The 18,715-nt window shown below is 47.5% G+C and overlaps 2 protein-coding genes across 6 annotated transcripts; one reads left to right on the forward strand and one right to left on the reverse strand.

Moving 5' to 3' along the window:
* Positions 1-14,739, reverse strand: capn7 (calpain 7). 3 transcript variants are annotated; one of them, XM_067238853.1, is made up of 21 exons: positions 14,308-14,739; positions 13,638-13,746; positions 12,750-12,907; positions 12,147-12,214; positions 11,688-11,900; positions 11,404-11,490; positions 11,181-11,307; positions 10,585-10,670; positions 10,413-10,506; positions 9,592-9,738; positions 9,260-9,366; positions 8,963-9,083; positions 8,631-8,775; positions 8,291-8,390; positions 7,995-8,130; positions 7,716-7,791; positions 7,451-7,596; positions 5,754-5,816; positions 5,345-5,475; positions 2,986-3,078; positions 1-1,900 (listed from the first exon to the last, which is right to left on the reverse strand). In XM_067238853.1, the coding sequence occupies exons 1-21, from the start codon at positions 14,407-14,409 to the stop codon at positions 1,756-1,758; spliced, it is 2,454 nt and encodes an 817-aa protein (XP_067094954.1). In that variant the 5' UTR covers positions 14,410-14,739; the 3' UTR covers positions 1-1,755. The 3 variants fall into 3 exon arrangements, 2 of the variants coding, with proteins under 2 accessions (XP_067094954.1, XP_067094955.1); XM_067238854.1 differs by lacking the exon at positions 5,754-5,816; XR_010876801.1 differs by lacking the exons at positions 1-1,900; positions 2,986-3,078 and having other exon boundaries at positions 5,393-5,475; positions 5,754-6,225.
* Positions 14,407-18,381, forward strand: pkdc (protein kinase-like domain containing). 3 transcript variants are annotated; one of them, XM_067238866.1, is made up of 4 exons: positions 14,407-14,518; positions 15,221-16,314; positions 16,508-17,095; positions 17,160-18,381. In XM_067238866.1, exon 2 carries the CDS (start codon positions 15,248-15,250, stop codon positions 16,208-16,210), a length of 963 nt encoding a protein of 320 aa, XP_067094967.1. In that variant the 5' UTR covers positions 14,407-14,518; positions 15,221-15,247; the 3' UTR covers positions 16,211-16,314; positions 16,508-17,095; positions 17,160-18,381. The 3 variants fall into 3 exon arrangements, with proteins under 3 accessions (XP_067094967.1, XP_067094965.1, XP_067094966.1); XM_067238864.1 differs by having other exon boundaries at positions 15,221-17,095; XM_067238865.1 differs by lacking the exon at positions 14,407-14,518 and adding an exon at positions 14,839-14,865 and having other exon boundaries at positions 15,221-17,095.
* The last annotated feature ends 334 nt before the right edge of the window (positions 18,382-18,715 follow it).

Here is an 18,715-nt window from a genome sequence, read left to right on the forward strand (position 1 = left end):
CACATTAAAGAAACGCTTTACTTCTATCACCTTGTATCTCCGCTCTGTTTTCCTCTTTCCACATTTAAGCCGTGTTATTGTCGTCTTTCACCTTACCCTGTGATTCTTATTAAAAGTCTGTGACTGGCTGTTTTCAGAAACGGAGACAGGGAGAAAGGTCAGACTAAGAACACGGCTATTCAAGACGAAGGCCATCAATAAAGTAGCCTTTCACACAGCTCTCTTTACCAAAACATTGAACTCTGGGTTCAGAGCAACAACATGTTGATGACCTCATTAATGTGATCTGACCGTGAGAAACAAACATGACGCACACACAATTTCAAGTCCTTCATTGCTGTACTTGAATGCATCATTCCACATTTAGTGCAAGTTCACAGACCACCATAAGATTGTACTATTGCATTTTTAAACATAGGCTGCAGTGGTATATCGAATTCAGTGAAATAAGTATGAAGCGATACGGACCCAGCCATTTTAAAGAAGTGCCTGGCATTGGTTAAGGTTAAACACACCTCTCCTTACTGCTTGTGAAACAATAATGTATTGTCATTTTACTTTGGCCATGACTTTCCTGAAGATGGTTTTGTGTATTTTCTTTGCACTCTATGAAACGTCTTAGCACTGAGTATAATTAGTAGGTCTAGCCTATTTGACACAATCTTGGCAGACGGAAAGGGCTGAACAACTGACAAGTGCATAATTGAGAAATGCAAAGTGAACAAAAGATACGTTGGCAAGACCGTTTGAAGAGTCATTCTGCTTAAGCTGGCTGACGGTGACAAAGCTCCCGTACGTCTGTCGAGCTGCACTGGAGTCCCGGAGATGAGCCCTGCCGAGGTCCGCGGGCGGAGACCCCTCGGCTCTTCTGTCGTCCCACGGTGACAAGGAGGACGTCATGTCACTGCAACACAGAAGTCCCTGTCGTGTCGTGGCCTCCTGAGAAGAAGCGGTTTGCGGTCCGCATGCGGTCGGAACGCGGTTGAAGGTCCATGGTCAGAGCAGATCATGCCAAGAGAAAGTTCTCCAAACCATAAAGCCCATTATTTGTTCTGTGAATGGTGACCATTATAAATAGATGGTTACCGTATCTATGTAGCCTCATTGGGAACAAGTTGTTAAGTGAAGGCCGATCATAACAGCTGGTGGGTGTTCTGCTGTCAGTTATATTTGGTACATGGTCTTGCCCAGTGGCCTTCAACCTCCTCAGGTTGCTCCTACACACCTGATTCAAATGAATGGGTCGTTATGAAGCTCTGTGGAAGCCTGATAACGACACATTCATTTGAATCAGATGTGTTGAAACAGGTAAACATTCTAAAACATACAGGATAGTGGGCCCTGACGACCAGGGTTGGAGACCGCTGGTCTTGCCTACGAAGGGCTGCGTTCCATTCCAAAGGCTTTCCAGTTCCCCTTCTGCCCTCGATGACCCCTCTCTGCCAGATGAGTTGACGGGAAAACTTGATAGGTGAAATGTCCTACAGCTAGGCAGCAAACAAGCTTTTTCGATCAGCTCAATCTAACCAATAGGGAGGAGGCATCAAGGTCAGAAGGAGGGAAACAGCTTTTTAGAAAAGAGACGTGGCCCAGCTGCTGGCTAGTCATTCTCAGTGTATCTTTGGGTCCATGAAAGGTTAGACTGGTGGTTCATGGGAGGGTAGGGGAGAGAGAGAGGGGGGGGGGTTCTAGGGTAGGGCACATTCCCCCTGTTGTCCCTTCGAAATGCCCCCGCGTTCCCCCGCCTCGCTTTCCTCATTGCAGCTGGGAGACCTTCAACGGCATGGCGCTACTGAAGTCCAAGAAGAACGGCCCTTCCTGTTTGGGCAGGAAGGTGGTGGGAGTGACGTTGTAGATGCCGGCGGGGACTTGGTCCACCTCCATGTAGCAGAAGCCACACCTACAGAGGGGGAGACAGAGGGTCACTGTGGCGGCACATGACAACATAGAATCATTCTACTAGGAATGTCCACATCGACAGCAGAATGCTGAGTCAACCGGATATCTATGAATGGTTAACTGACTCCATGCTACCTTGTATGTAAAATGTGTAGTCAGTTAGCTTAGCTAGTTAACTTAGGCCTGAGGAAAGCACTTTTCGGGAGACAGAGAAAAATGTTGCATTGACATTTCTTGACAGATTCTTCTGAAAAACATTACGATTATGATATTGGGATAACACTCATACTCAACGTAGGTGTGGGTTTTATAAGTATAGTGTGCAACACTGTGTTATACCTACAATGTGTGATGGAATAAGCCTGTTTGTACTGCATATGGGTCAAGGTTTATTTAAAACTTTGACAGAGACTGATTAACTAAGCAGAGTTTAATTTAAGGCAATAGCTCACAGTAAAAATAGGCACTGAGCCATTTTTGTCTCACCAACCTGTGCTGACAGAATGTGTGACATTATAAATAAGGTATTTCTCTGATCTCCCTCTTAAGATCTTTTTCTTTTTTCTCTCAATCAACAATTCAAATCAAATATAGAAACAAAAAACGTCAACAACAAAAAAAGAAACCAGACTCTGAACACTGGCCTTACTGAGAACACTCCAGAGCATTGTCTTATCAAGTGAACCGTGAAGAAAACATTTCATTTAAGAAAGGAACACGTGGGGCTCCTTAGGGAATGTGCCTGGAGGTTATCCATTACATCAGTTTATCAGGCCAGGGGGTTAAGAAGAGTCATGTGTCCCTAATCTTTGACCACCGTGTTTTATATTATGGGCCATGGCATAAAACAGGCAATGGGCTCAACAGCAGACATGTTCAACATTACTCCACACTGACAAGCCCCTGTGTTTGAGACAATACATCTGTTCAGACAAACCCCAAACGTGTGGAAAGAAATGAGAAAAGAACATACTGCAACTATTTCCTACACACACTGAAACAAAGCACACCAATCTAGTATTTAACGTCAGTAGCACTTTATATGGTAGTCTGCTGTCTAAAGGGGGGGGGGGGGGGGGGGCATACCTGTAGTCTCCGCTGCTCCTCTTCTGCAGGCCGCCTGGCCCCGCCTCCGCCACGGTGGAGACCGTCTGCACCTCAAAGCCCACACTGTACTGCCTGGGGGGGGGGACAGAACGCAGGTTATTCACCCAGAAACCTACCACGCTGTGACCCAATGACCACAACCCAACCACAGTCAGTGCTGGGGGCCCCGTCTGTCCGCTGAAACCAGCCAACATGGTATATTACCAGGGTAAATGCTCATGTTGCTTTAACTGCAACAAATCGACACCACCAGCGACGCTACTGGCAAGCTGCGCATCCTTCATGGGAGGGAAGGAGAGACGACCACGTCAGCGTTTCTATGACTACGAATACTACAAATGTGGATCGGTGCCCAGACGGAACGCCGACGCACACACCCACGTAGAGGAGAACAAGAGAGGATGACGGCACAAACGCACGCCTAGAAATGGCTGCTTGAAGTGTTCAGTCGGAAAGGGTAATCCCAATTGGCCAGCGATAAGGCTAAGGGAGAGGGAATGTTCCGGTGTGTGTGTGTGTGGGACTGTAGTTCGTTGCAGTCGGTAAAGGAGAAGGGGAAAAAAGGACTGCAGTGACTTGAGTCATGCTGGCAGGTCCATGTGTGTGTGCGTGTGTGAGTGGCAGAGACACAGTAAGAAAGAGGATATTAACATAGCTAATTACAGTGTAGACTGGGGAGAGCCAAGTGAGTCATCTACTTATTAAGTCTCTTAATTAGGCTAAGGCATGCCATTAAATAAGGATGAGCAATGGATGAGCTTATGGTCACACCGGAAACTTACACATCAACTGTGCCTCCTCTTGAGCCGTGACTCGGCTTATCATTGTGTATCTGTACTCGCGCTTGGCTTCAATTTTCCTGGCAAATGTGCACCGGCTCAAGTTAGTCTACGTTGCCAACCATTTCCTTATTTCATGCAGATATGTGAAGAGGCTCTAAGAAAATATGCCACTGGTTTTCATAATGCGACAGCAGCATGTTGGTTGTGAGGGAGTGTGCACGTGAGGGAGTGTGCACGTGAGGGAGTGTGCACGTGAGGCATGGAGGGGTACTGCAGGGGGAGGGTCATGGAGGGGTACTGCAGGGGGAGGGTCATGGAGGGGTACTGCAGGGGGAGGGTCATGGAGGGGTACTGCAGGGGGAGGGTCATGGAGGGGTACTGCAGGGGGAGGGTCATGGAGGGGTACTGCAGGGGGAGGGTCATGGAGGGGTACTGCAGGGGGAGGGTCATGGAGGGGTACTGCAGGGGGAGGGTCATGGAGGGGTACTGCAGGGGGAGGGTCATGGAGGGGTACTGCAGGGGGAGGGTCATGGAGGGGTACTGCAGGGGGAGGGTCATGGAGGGGTACTGCAGGGGGAGGGTCATGGAGGGGTACTGCAGGGGGAGGGTCATGGAGGGGTACTGCAGGGGGAGGGTCATGGAGGGGTACTGCAGGGGGTGGGTCATGGAGGGGTACTGCAGGGGGAGGGTCATGGAGGGGTACTGCAGGGGGAGGGTCATGGAGGGGTACTGCAGGGGGTGGGTCATGGAGGGGTACTGCAGGGGAGAGGGTCATGGAGGGGTACTGCAGGGGGAGGGTCATGGAGGGGTACTGCAGGGGGGAGGGTCATGGAGGGGTACTGCAGGGGGAGGGTCATGGAGGGGTACTGCAGGGGGGAGGGTCATGGAGGGGTACTGCAGGGGGAGGGTCATGGAGGGGTACTGCAGGGGGAGGGTCATGGAGGGGTACTGCAGGGGGAGGGTCATGGAGGGGTACTGCAGGGGGAGGGTCATGGAGGGGTACTGCAGGGGAGAGGGTCATGGAGGGGTACTGCAGGGGGAGGGTCATGGAGGGGTACTGCAGGGGGGAGGGTCATGGAGGGGTACTGCAGGGGGAGGGTCATGGAGGGGTACTGCAGGGGAGAGGGTCATGGAGGGGTACTGCAGGGGGAGGGTCATGGAGGGGTACTGCAGGGGGGAGGGTCATGGAGGGGTACTGCAGGGGGAGGGTCATGGAGGGGTACTGCAGGGGGAGGGTCATGGAGGGGTACTGCAGGGGGGAGGGTCATGGAGGGGTACTGCAGGGGGGAGGGTCATGGAGGGGTACTGCAGGGGGAGGGTCATGGAGGGGTACTGCAGGGGGAGGGTCATGGAGGGGTACTGCAGGGGGAGGGTCATGGAGGGGTACTGCAGGGGGAGGGTCATGGAGGGGTACTGCAGGGGAGAGGGTCATGGAGGGGTACTGCAGGGGAGAGGGTCATGGAGGGGTACTGCAGGGGAGAGGGTCATGGAGGGGTACTGCAGGGGGAGGGTCATGGAGGGGTACTGCAGGGCCGGGGGTGGGGGGGGTCTCTCACCTGGAGCCTCTTAGCTCTATGAGCAGGGGGCCGGGCCGCTCCAGGTTGAGCTGGTAGATGGGGTTGTGAGTGTACGAGTCCTTGTAGTTCCCACAGCCCCCCGCACTGGCCCCCTTCCACTGTCCATTAATCTGGAGGGGGGGGGATGGGAGAAAGAAAGAAAGGGAGATGAGGTGAGAAGAGCGAGAAAGAGAGAAGGAGGGGGGGGGGGTTTGCAAACAGAGCAACGTCAATATATGCACAGTATGAACATTTACCATTCTGATTCAATTAAAACTGAAATAGAGAGACTGTGAGTGCGTGTGTGTGGGCGGGGGGGGGGGGGGGTGGGGGGGGGGGTGGGGGGGTAGAAATGTAACCCAGTATGGACATTACACCTCATATTCACAAACCACGGCGGGCCACTCACCCTCTTGGTGTGCGTGAAGGGAGTGGGGATCTTGGAGAAGCTGAACTTGCAGCCGGAGTACACCTGTCGGAGCAACAGCGTCGTGAGTCGTGCGAAAGAACGCGCTCGTCTATCCAGGCCCGTCACATAAGACCTACTGCGGCCATCCCATCGATATGAGATCAAGCCACGTTTCGATGAAATACCCACGCTGCACTGCGCTCAAGCGGCTCCCAACGCAGCAGCGCCGGGACGATGTTGACTCAAAGAGAAAAGTCAAGAGATATTTCTGATCTTGGGTCGAGGATTGGGGGCTAGAAGTCCAATAGAATCCATTTTCAAAGGGGCTGGGGGGGGCATGCATAGATTCATTCATGTCCGTGTTTGCGAGGCTGTCCGGTATGATGAATTACCACTACTGTGTGGTTTCTCTCCAAAGAGATGTGCTTCTGAGTCAGTTCAGAAAGCAGCTTCTCAAATCCTTCAAACTCAGCTGGCGGAGAGGGAAGGCCATGAAATATAAATGAGCGAGAAAATGTCTTGGTCACAAACACAGCGATTTGCCAGTTGCCCAAGTTGTTTCAAATGCAGAACCGTTTCGGATGAAATACTGATCCCAGTTTGAAGACTCTACAGGACGCTAACTGTAAACACCAAATCTTCGTGCGCTCATCCTTCTCATCAAGGCTCCACTCGTTCTATCCAATGACCTCGCAAATCCAAAACGGCCTTACTACCATGTTGGCACACCACACACACACCCACACACACACACCACACACACACCACACACACACACACCCACAGGATAGTGTAGAGGAGGACAGAGAGGCGGCAGTGTTTTGCATTATTCTGATAGAATCTGAAGCCGGTCTCACCCTCTACTCCTCTTCTGGGTGAGACCAAGTCTATGCAGGGCTCCAGAACCATACTGAGCACAACATCCTTTCATCACCCTCTCTCTCTCTGTCTCTCTCTGTCTCTCTCTCATTCTCTCTCATTCTCTCTCATTCTCTCCCTCTCCTTTCATCTGGTGCTTCACCCCCCCCCGCCCCTAGACACACTTTTCACACCCACTCTTTTCTCCTGTACATCCCCCCCCTCCCTCCATCTCTATGTTCGTCACTGGAGTGTGAGATGCTAGAATGCCAGAGGCGTGCTATGCTACATTTTGCACCACAAGAAGGAAGTGTTGCGTTGACTGACAGATAGAAGATCCTGGAAATGAATCCGGCATAGTGTGTGTGTGTGATAGTGTGCGTGTGATAGTGTGTGTGTGTGATAGTGTGTGTGTGATAGTGTGTGTGTGATAGTGTGTGTGTGATAGTGTGTGTGTGATAGTGTGTGTGTGTGATAGTGTGTGTGTGATCGTGTGTGTGTGATAGTGTGTGTGTGATAGTGTGTGTGTGTGATAGTGTGTGTCTGATAGTGTGTGTGTGTGATAGTGTGTGTGTGATAGTGTGTGTGTGATAGTGTGTGTGTGTGATAGTGTGTGTGTGTGATAGTGTGTGTGTGATAGTGTGTGTGTGATAGTGTGTGTGTGATAGTGTGTGTGTGCCTCACGGGCTGAGAGGAGCATTCGATTTATTATGATATCAAATGTCATCTCTACAGTCTACATTCTATATCAATCATAAAAATGAAGAAAAAGTGTGCTTGTGAATTAAAAATGTTCTTCTTACGTGTGTAAGAAAACCGTGTGCGTGTGTGTGTCTCACCCTCAGGGTATAGTTGATGGTGTTCTGCTTCTCGTACTGGGACACCACCAGTGTGAAGGTGTGTGTGCCCGCGCTGGTCAGTCTCATCTTGGTCAGGTAGTGGGGGCTGTTAATTCGGATGCCGTCGATGTAGGGTGGGGGATCGGCTACCGGGAAAGGGCACATATAGGACAGTCAGATAGGAGCACACATACACATGCGCACACACGCGCACACGCACACACACACACACACAGTGTTATTCAAGTGCTTCATCATAGCTCACCCGGATAGTAAACCTTTTTGCCCTCCGTCTTGTAAACAACTAAGGTGATGAACTCCTTGTTTTGTGCAAAGTCATCCTTCAACAGAACAGAAAAACGCATCGTTCAGTGAAAGTACTGAATTGTTGGCTGAATGGTTCTCTTTGGCCACGGCTCGGCCAGGGTTGCCGTTTCGAGGAAACCCTGGGTCCTCAAACACAATGCAAGTCAAACATTCAGAAAACATTACAACACCCGACAACAGTGGACTGCAGCGTTGGTGATAGTGTCCGAGCGGGCACCTTGTCTGTGATGTGCCTGGTGAGCAGCACCCAGACAGCAGCGCCCCCTGCTGGACACTGCACCTCCAGTCTGTACTGGGGGTTGTTGGCCAGGCTGTAGGCATCCTTCACCGGGCCCTGCTTCCCATCCCAGCTACTGCACGGCGCAAAGGAGGGAGAGACACACACTTTAGGGTGGGCGGCTACCAGGGCAAGCGTCCACATACACACACGAACAACCAGGGGGACACGCGCGTACAGAGGTGTGCTTGCAGACGGATGAATGGCGGCCTAGAAAGACACCCTCTTGACCTCACCTGTGGATGCAGGAAGATTCTTTGAAGAGGGCGGGGCTCCAGCTCAGATAGATGACATCATAGTACTGACACAGGTCCTGCCATGTTATCCAGAACACACCTGCACACACGTTTCACCCAATCAAACGATCCATCAATCAAACAAAAACAGGCTTTCTTAATGGACATTGCAAACAGAGCTCGGATGAGGGGACCGTTTTGGAGTGGTGGAAAGATAGTGGTCTGACAGAAAATTCGAGAACATATCTAGACAGTAACTGTTTACAATTCAGAGCTGGGAGTTCCATTCACTGCATTTATGTCCACAATGCTGGGTTAGAAGGCTAGCGTGCAGTCCTACCGTTATCAAATTTCTGGGCTGTTTTGGGGTCAAAGTTTAGGTATTTGAGGAGCTCCGGGGTCCAGTTTTTCTCGTCGCGCTCGCTGAAGCGGCCCTTCCACCTCAGGTGACTCCAGGGGTTCTTCAGCTGGAGGAACCGCATGCCCTACAGGTCGCACACGGACGGGAACACGCAGGGCTGCATTTAGCCAACTGACATTTCTGAACCCAGACTTGCTAACAAACGGGGAGGCTAGAAAGCTAGCTAACGGTTGTGAGCTCCGATGCTAACATGCTAATCCCCTCGACTGTTTGTGCTAGCTAGGGAACGGCTAACTAGCTGCTAGGCTCACCTTGTGCTCCCGGATATCTAGGACGGCGTAGGCATGCGTGGGCACTAGGCCCCACTTTTCGCCCTCCTCCTCAGTCATCACTCCCGTGGCCGTGGTGACGAGGACGTCGCCACGGTGAAACCTGCGTAGAGAAATACGTGATGACAGGAGGGAGAGAGAGAGAGAGAAAGGTGAGGGATGGTTTCTCGTTATTGATATTGATGTCCATTATGAGCTGGCAACTGAGGTAGGAATGGAAAAATCACTAACAGACAAGGAGACGGATGACTTTTATGTGTGTGTGTGCGCGCGCCTTGCCTCTGGTACAGCATGCGGAAGCTGTCGTCCTTGCTGAAGGACTGATTGTCCGAGTGCATGGCGATGCGCTCTGGGATCCAGCCGGTGAGCGCATGCAGATCGATGTTCTACAAGACACCATGGATCACACGTCAGGCGACTCTCCCATGGCACTCGAGGGGCATGGTTTAAATGACCTCAGAACGTGCACTGCTGAAACAGCTCAAATGGCTCTCCTGACCGCGCTCGTTCCAAATGGGAGCGCGCTCAAATCGAAGACTTTGAAAGTATTTGCAAACAGGGCTGGACTTTGCTGTGCCGTGGCACGCGTGCAGACCCTGGGAGGTACGTACGGAGTTGGAGCCAGGGAAGTCGTAGCCTCCCATCACCTTCATGTAGGCCTTCTCTATGAGGGACACCCACAGCTCGTTCCTGTTGCTGGAGTAGGAGCACAGCAGCTCGCCGTTCCTGTCTACAGGCAGGAAGTCGTCTATGATCACCTGGGAGGGGCCACACATATTTGAGATAGATCTATACAGACATATTAGAGATAGTACTACACTGGCATATTAGAGATAGATCTATACAGACATATTAGAGATAGTACTACACTGGCATATTAGAGATAGATCTATACAGACATATTAGAGATAGTACTACACTGGCATATTAGAGATAGTACTACACTGGCATATTAGAGATAGATCTATACAGACATATTAGAGATAGTACTACACTGGCATATTAGAGATAGTACTACACTGGTATATTACAGATAGATCTACACTGGCATATTAGAGATAGATTTACACTGGCATATTAGAGATAGATCTATACAGGCATATTAGAGATAGTACTACACTGGCATATTGGAGATAGATCTACACCTTCTGGCATATTAGAGATTGTTATACACTGACATATTAGAGATAGACATATTCAAGATAGATTTACAGTACTTAGACATACATAAACACATTAACAATAGGCATGCACCCATAATAGAGATACAATTTTTTATAGAATTGTTTTCAGATAGCTATGTCGTCTAGTTGAAACCGATTACAGAAGAAGAGAATCTGAATTTCTTGACGCAAACTACCACTCCACCAAGTCTGCTTTTTTGCACTTTGGAAAAATGTTAGAACGTTTGTGTGTGTGTGCTGTCGGCTACCTTCCTAGGCACACCGTTGATGTGAAGCTTCACCATGTATTTCCCACAAGGGTTATACTCGGGTTCTCCTTTCCTGTTTTGGGGGAAGATGATGCTGCGGAAGGACAAACACATTAGCTACGCATCTGTCGACCTCACTCAGTAGCCACTGACACATGAGGAGGAGGCCTACCTGGTGATGAGCTTCTTGCTGTAGCGTCTCTCGTAGGCGGCACTGATCGCCAGCGAGGCCACGAACGAGCAGTCCGACACCACCGTCTGAAAGAGGGTCACAGATGGTGAGAAATGGACGTGCTTCTAATGGTTTTCACAGTGCTGACCTGAGATGCTCAGGGATACTTGAACTCGGTGTTGGGTAAGACACTCTGAAAATGTATTTTTAGGTAAACTACCCAACTGAAACTTAGTTAAACTACACTTGTTAACGAAAGGAACCTGTAGATGAACTAGAGCTACTGTGAGACTACAACACATTGTAATATCTCAAGCGGACAGAAGTTACACAGCAGTTACTCAGGGAAAATTCTTACCATCAGTTAGCCTTGTTAGCTGGGGTAGCCTTGCACACAATGGGCCAACGTGACACCATACCATACCATACCGACTTTAGTTTGGATGTTAACATTTTAGAATTAAATTAGACTTATGTACTTTAATTATCGTAGTAATACTACTCCTATCCTGAGTATTTTTGTACAATTTTCTTTAAAATGATTTAAAATGAGAAGAATAAGAATAGTGTGTGTGTGTGAGAGATGGGGGTCTCACCTGTTTAATACTAAAGCTGGACACCGACAAGATCATGGTTGGATTATTGCAGATCTCGTCAGGTCGGACCCAGCGAGAGAAGATGGCTTTCTGCTTGGGGGACAGGGCCAGCTTGCCCGTTTTATCTCTATGGGACATCCACAGACAGCCACAGGGTCAGGTTACAGCCCATGACACACGGCACAAAGTCGAGAAAGTGAGAGGAGGGAAGACGCGGGCTCACGAGAAAGGAACGGGGAAGGCGAAGCGCTCCTTCAGGTCCACGCTCATGAACGGGACGAAGGCGATGCCGTTGATCTTAGACGTGCTCCTGCAGACAGAAAGACACACCGTGAGAGGACTCTCCGCATCTCGTCTGCACGCCAGACGCGGCGGCAGCCTCTTCTGCTCGCGGCGGGTCTGCGCATTGGCAGGCGAGAGAAAGATCTCGAAAAATAGTGGGCTTCTAGGATGTGAAGACGTAGCAGATCCAAGATGGATCCCGGGGTGTGTCCCTCCGGTCCTCACCGGAGCACCTCGATCTCCTCGGCCGTGTAGCGCTGACCCTGCGGCTCGCTGGACTGGACCGCTCTGACGGGCTGGGGTCGGTCACTGAGAGAGAAGTCAGGGCCCAGGGGGAAGAACTGTCTGACTGGACCCCCTCCGCCACCAGGTTTGGCCCCCGAGGGTCCTGGTTTGTCCTGGCCAGCTCTGGACTGGGACTCCTTCAGCCCCTCCGCCCTGGTGAGAAGGAGGCAATGGTGGTGGGTCATTGATTCGTTTGGATCATTTTGAGGGATGAAACTAATACATACTAATGGTTCTGGATTATTCCATGATGATTCTACAGCGACATCTAAATGATTTGGAGGACTATAGGCATCATCACACAATTCTCTAGGCCACAGCAAGGGGTCATGGGAGTTTAAAACAAAGATGGAGTCCATGTGAGACAGCAAAGAGGAGAAGAGCGTGGGACCTCCTTACCGATCCAGGGCTTGACGAGCCAGCTGTTTCAGTTTGTTCTGCAGCCCCTGATCTGACGTGTCATTAGACTGTTGGGGGGACGGCACAGAGGGAGAGAGGGATGCAGGGGCAGGGGAGTTGAAGAGGCGAGGTGGAGGGAAAGAGAGAGAGAACACGAGTGAGTGATGGTTGTGACATTCGTGCACGTACCTGTGTCTACGATCAACTGGCATGCCGAGAGTGCTCCCTTTTTACCAGAGCACTCGATAATTGCAGTCCTTGAAGCACAGCCAATCACGGCTTTGTTTAAATCTATTCTGATTCGTTGGACACAAGATATGACGACTGACATATCCAGTTGCCTGATGCCTATCAAATATCATCATCGAGTACAAGTTTAGACACTGAAAGGGTGAAGGCGTTTCTTAACCCTGGATGATGAATTACAACATATGTCTGTTCTTCTTTAGACCTGCTGGTCAAAGAGCACACCAAACCCAATACCAAGGCCAATTTGGGGGGGTTTCCTAACTTCAGTAACAACACAGGGGAAAAACTCCAGACCCTATTGCAGAAGTTCCAAAGGCCGAGAGAAAGCCTGGGTCTTTCCTCAGCATGCCTCACCGTCTGGATGCACAGCTCCACAGCCTGAGTGTACAGCTCAATGGCCTCGTCCCCGTTGCCCTTCTCGTCCTCCTCGAAGGCCTGGGTGACCAGGAAGTGGGCTCGCTCCAGGTCGACCTGCTGCTTGGACTTCAGCGGGTCGCTGCTCTGAGCCTGAACTGGGGATTGAGGTCAAAGGTCAATGAGACACAAAGGATAATTACTAGTGAGATGGATCAATGTGATGCCCGTGGGGATTTGAGATGTTGCAGACACGTGCAAAACGGTCTACGAAGCTGTTGGATGTCATCCAAAAAATAGTGCTTAAGGTTATACAGCCCTATTAAGGTGAAGGTGTCCAAAAGTGAGGGAAATTAAAGTTAAGAATTATTACTATAGCCTGGAAGGAATGTCAAGCCGTTTGAGAGTTGAATGAGCTGTTCAGTATTCATCTGACCCTTTTTATCCATCAACCTGGATAGACTGTAATAGGACCCTGCCAACTCAACCACAGAGCTCTTAGAGGCTAATTGACAGTTAAATTAAAGGCTAGGCAGGCAGACAGACAAGCCACACAGCAAGTGATTGTAAGTCACACCCACTTTCCAACAGGATCCGTAGAAGAGGTTGGGATACACCCAGACACACAATGGAAAAGTAACACAGGCAAGTCTGTACACACACACAACTACTCCTCATGTCAAGTAGACTTTATAATGAGCCATGGAAAGTAGTTGGTCAAAGTGCAGCTCGGGGTGGCTCCATTCTCTCATAATGCAGTCACCAAGGAGATGTTAACTCATCAGACATTAGGTAATGACTGAAAATGTTTCACAGGGACTACACAATCGTTGCGTAGGCAGGGGAACTATTGAGCCAGCTGGGTTCTGTCTGCTGTAGTAGACTCACCAGCATTGTGTAGAGCCTGAACTCGGTTCAGATACTCATTCACCTTCTCCTGGATGCTCTCCAGCTTGGACCCGGCCATCCCAGCGTAGATCAGCGCTTGGGCCGCTTCCTGATGTGAAACACCAGCAAAACAAAACGATTTCACAATGATAGAATATACTATTAAAAACCCTGATGGCTTTTTTCTTGATTGCTTGGCCACTAAACTACAGTCCTAGAACTTTTTAATATATGAGCTTTAAGCTTAGGCTTATATTCGAGAGGAGCTTTATGCTTCTCATTGGTGGTATTTACTAGTGACGTCTGTTTCATACCAGGATGTCTAATGTGGTGGCGTGCTGTCAGGTGAAAGTGAAACATACAGGAACAGTATATACTTTCCTTATTCCATTCTTACAGTTTGTAAAACGTAATCATATTAACAAACGGTTATACGGTTATGGTTGTGGTGTGACTTGATATCAACTTTAATATAAGAGCACTAGCAGCAGATTAATATCGATGCCTTACTATATTAAATAATAGGATTTTCAATTAATAGGCTATTTCGATTCTGTCTTGTGAAATTGTTTCTTTTCTTATGTTAGATCAGATCAGAATGACAAAGTAATGACTATATCAATTTAGTCTTAAAGCCACTCTGATTCTAGACTGTTTGCCAAATGCTCACCTTATAGTAAAAGACAGCTTCGTTGTATTTTCCATTCTGGTCGTAGGTGACAGCAGTTTTGGCAAATTTCACTGCATCGTGCTCCAGTGCTGTGGAATCCATCCCTTAATCGTACTCAGTTTTCTTTACAGTAACGGTAATTTAACCTTCTGCCCAGAGATATTCTGCTCCTGACATCCGTGATAAATGGTAAATCAGCAAGCTAACACAGGTAAGTAGCTAGCCATTCTATTTGGGTGCTGAAGTCTGACAGTGAGGTGGTCATCTTAGAAAGCTTCCGTTTGCTAACAACAATAAAAAACTACTTTCAAAACAAGTTTAAAAAACAATGGTTTTATGTATATTATTATAAGTCAAGCGAGACATTCACAACTAATTGTCTTTTTAAATGAACCAGTGTAACAGAATTAGCTACGGCGGTACCGTGCTAGCTAACGCATTACGTTTGATCAAAACAACAACCATTGGTAGCCAACTTCCGGGTAGGCCTACTTTGGCGCAGCTGCAGAAAGTAGAAATGTTGTGAGCCGGAGGATTCTGAAATATACAGCATCAAAGGTAATTTACCTTGATTGTTTAGTCGTTATTGAGTATTCGCATTTGTTTAGAGACTCCGACACTTCATTAGTATTGGTACTGTAAATCTTACGACACGCATCGCTATTTAGTCGTGACTAGCGAGGTTAGCTGCTTGGTGAGCAACAGCATTTGTTTTTTTTGGTTGTAGTAGTTGCAGCACTTTCGAAATGTTGAGCATTCTCATTATGTGATGTTAGATTAGAAAGTAAATGTCTAACGTTTGTGTAAGTCTGTATGTGTCACTGCACGTTTGGGACAATTGAACTGCAGTTGTCGTTACAGTGTTATGCAGTGCACAATATAAATCTTATTCACGATCAACTTTTCTTGACAGCTTGGTGTAAAGCAAGGAAACTCCGTAATGAAACAAGAGTACCAGGACCTCATTCTGCAGGCGTGTGGAGCAAAGACTTTGCGTGTAGGAGAGAAAATCCAGACTCTGTGGAGTGGTTATGGTGAGATTGTGAGAGTCCACTTAGAAGGCTGTGGCCGACCCTCTGTCATAGTAAAACATGTCAAGTTCCCCAAGGAGGCAGATCATCCTGGTGGCTGGAACACAAATCGCTCTCACCAACGCAAGGTGAGATCATATCAAGTGGAAACTCACTGGTATCAGAATTACTCCACCAATGAGAGGTGTCGTACCCCTATCTGTCTAGCCGCCCATTCCTACGGAGATGAACAGCTGATAGTCCTCGAGGACCTAGATGAAGCTGGATTCGACCAGAGAAGGACCAGTGTAAAGGAAGCAGAGGTGAGGGCCTGTCTCAGCTGGCTTGCCCACTTCCATGCCCTGTTCTTGGGGGTGGTGCCAGCTGGGCTGTGGCCAGTGGGCACATACTGGCACCTGGAGACCCGGCCAGACGAGCTGGAGGCCGTGAACGACCTGCAACTCAAAGCAGCCGCCGGCGACATTGACAGGATTCTCAACGGATGCCGATTCAAGACCATTGTGCATGGGGATGCCAAACTAGCCAACTTCTGTTTTTCTGGGAGTGGAGTGAGTGTGGCGGCAGTGGACTTCCAGTATGTGGGTGGGGGGTGTGGGATGAAGGATGTGGTCTACTGCTTAGGAAGCTGCATGGAGGACAAAGCCTGCGAAAAGAGGGTTCCTGGGTTGTTGGACTATTACTTCACAGAGCTACGGTCGTCTGTGGACAAGCAGGTCGACTTTGCTGCCCTGGAGGCTGAGTGGAGAGACATGTTTTCTTTCGCCTGGACAGACTTCCACCGGTTCCTACTTGGGTGGATGCCTGGACACTGGAAGATAAACCGCTACAGCAAGCAGTTGACCAAAGAGGTCCTGAAAAAACTGAAACTGTGATGCAATCCGTGCCCTTCATTTTGGCTCATTTGGTTACTTGCTGCTGATTGGACAACTGTGGACTGAACAATATCTGGAAATTTGAATCTACTTATATTCTTGAGGTGTGTCTTATCTCCAATAATATAGTAACTTAGTATCAATCCTTACACCGATACCCCAGTTCTTAAAGTTGTCTCATTCTTTATGATTCTTTAAGTATCCCTTTAAAGTAAAGGGATAATTAAATTAAAGGGATAACAGTAAGCAGTAGGATCTTTGTATTTCCTCAAAGTGTATCTCTTTCTCCTGAAGCAGAGCTCTTCACTGATTGACCACACAAACCCTGTTCAGTCAGGACCACTGATGAGGAACACAAATTCAACCTCCTAAGAGGAGTCTGGACATGTGACCCTCCTCAGGATCATCCTGATAGCAGTGGGGTTGTTGAGGTCCTCACACAGGATGGACTCCCAGAGGCCAGCAGCCTTGTTGGGCTCAGACTGAAGGATGCAGGACAGGGGTTCTGTCCTGGTAGGTGGCTGGAACTCTGATCCAGCTGTTCCCGTCAGAGACCAGACGCTTGACCATTTGACCACTGGCACCCTTACCATGATGTTTCTGTAATTCACATGCTAAGGGTTTCTGAAACAGTATCGTGTTTCACGATACTGTGATTCATCATATCACTCATCTGTGATATGAAAACATTTGTTTGTGCAGTTTAGGAGTGGCTTAAGGTTTTGACCTGTAATTGAATGGTTTGTGGTTGTATTTAGATTACAGTATACAGTAACATTGACATTCTATTTTTTTATTGATAATTGTATCATATATAAAGAGAGTTGTTTTGTCCATTCACCTTTTCCATTTTCTGAGAAAATAAAAAGTTATAAAATGTCAAAGGTGATGTTTTGATGTCCTCAGAGCATTCCTTTTTGTCTTCAAAATACATATTATTTGTTTGTAGCTTGCTGTGCAGGTAGATTTGCAGAACATTCCTGTGTGGAATGTTAGAACTGATTGTCATAATACATCATGCTCCAAAATTAAAGTAATGGCTACACTACTGAACTGTGTGAGCTGAAATAGAGGTCCACATAACTGTCTATCTTTCATATCTCTTCTGATTTGGTCATACAAGGAGAATTCTTTCTCTTCTCCATGAATGTCAGGGCCAGAGTTAGAGAATGTTAGATATTGACTCTCATGTTGAATTAAGTATAGAACACAACTCAAGACAGATCCTGTGATGTAGTTTTGGAGTAGATTATTGTTTTGACCTGTGATTGTATGGTGTGTGTGTGTGGTTGTATTTGGATTAGAGTATACAGTCACATTGACATTATAGTTTTTAGATTGATAATTTTATCATACCTAAAGAGAGTTGTTTCTTTTTCCCTTTCACCTTTTCCATTTTCTGAGAAAGTAAAAATCTATAAAATGTCAAAGGTAATGTTTTCATGTCCTCAGAGTATTCATTTTTAGCTTCAAAATAGATATTATTTGTTTGTAGCTTGCTGTGTAGGTTGCAATGGTAGAACTGAATGTCATAATACAACATGCTCCAGAATTCTATGTGTCATAATACATGTTGTTTGAGAATATATGAGATATTTATCATTGCAACCTATTTTACTTTGAACTGCAGCTTATGTCAGATCCTTTTTCAAAGAAGTTTCAGAAGACAAATCTATATGGAAAAGGTAATGTAGCGAATACAGTATAATTAACCTACAAAGTTGGTGCAAAATATCCAATTTCTCTTGTTTTAGTCCAAATCCAAATGTATTACTATAAGGGGGTATCTTTATACTGTTTTTAAGGGCATTATGACAGGTTATTATGCAAATTGTTTTCAAACAGACAGTTCAATTTTCAGAAATCCATATCAGACAGATAGAAGATGTCTGTCTTTAATGGCAGTAGTTACCGATACACACACAAGCAAACACTTGAAAATAAATGGTGTCTTTTCTGCTAAATTTGGTTCCTCACCATTGTTTTAATTTTCAATTACAAAATCAGGCATCAGCCTGTTCCATCTAGACTTCCATCTTATCTGTTGATAAAGTATTATTTAGTCATAAAAGGCTTTTTTTAATACACAGATTTAGTTTGTCATAGGACAGTGATGCAAAGTCCCGATGCCTGGTGGTCTAATCCGCAGGGCTGAAAGGATGACAATTAAAAACAGCTTCTACTTCAACGATATAATATTTATTTCCGTAGGTATTGTCATGGAAGTATTTTAAATCAACCCAAGATGAGGCACCACAGTGCCTCATCGTTGTAAGCTGGTTTATATAGGCAACCTGTGTATTAGGGCCTAGAAAATCTCCTGTATGTTCTCTAGGTGTATGTAATAAATTGACGATACTTTTGATAACTTGTGAAGTCTACCGGTTGTTCACTGAAGCCCCATTCCAGATCCTTGGTTTAGCTAATGACCTCAGAAGCGAACCATTACATATGCACACACATTCCTTGGAGACAGTGTTCGTTGTAATAATTCCTAAACCACTC

Source organism: Osmerus mordax, chromosome 6 (genome assembly GCF_038355195.1).
Source record: "Osmerus mordax isolate fOsmMor3 chromosome 6, fOsmMor3.pri, whole genome shotgun sequence".
NCBI lineage: Eukaryota > Metazoa > Chordata > Actinopteri > Osmeriformes > Osmeridae > Osmerus > Osmerus mordax.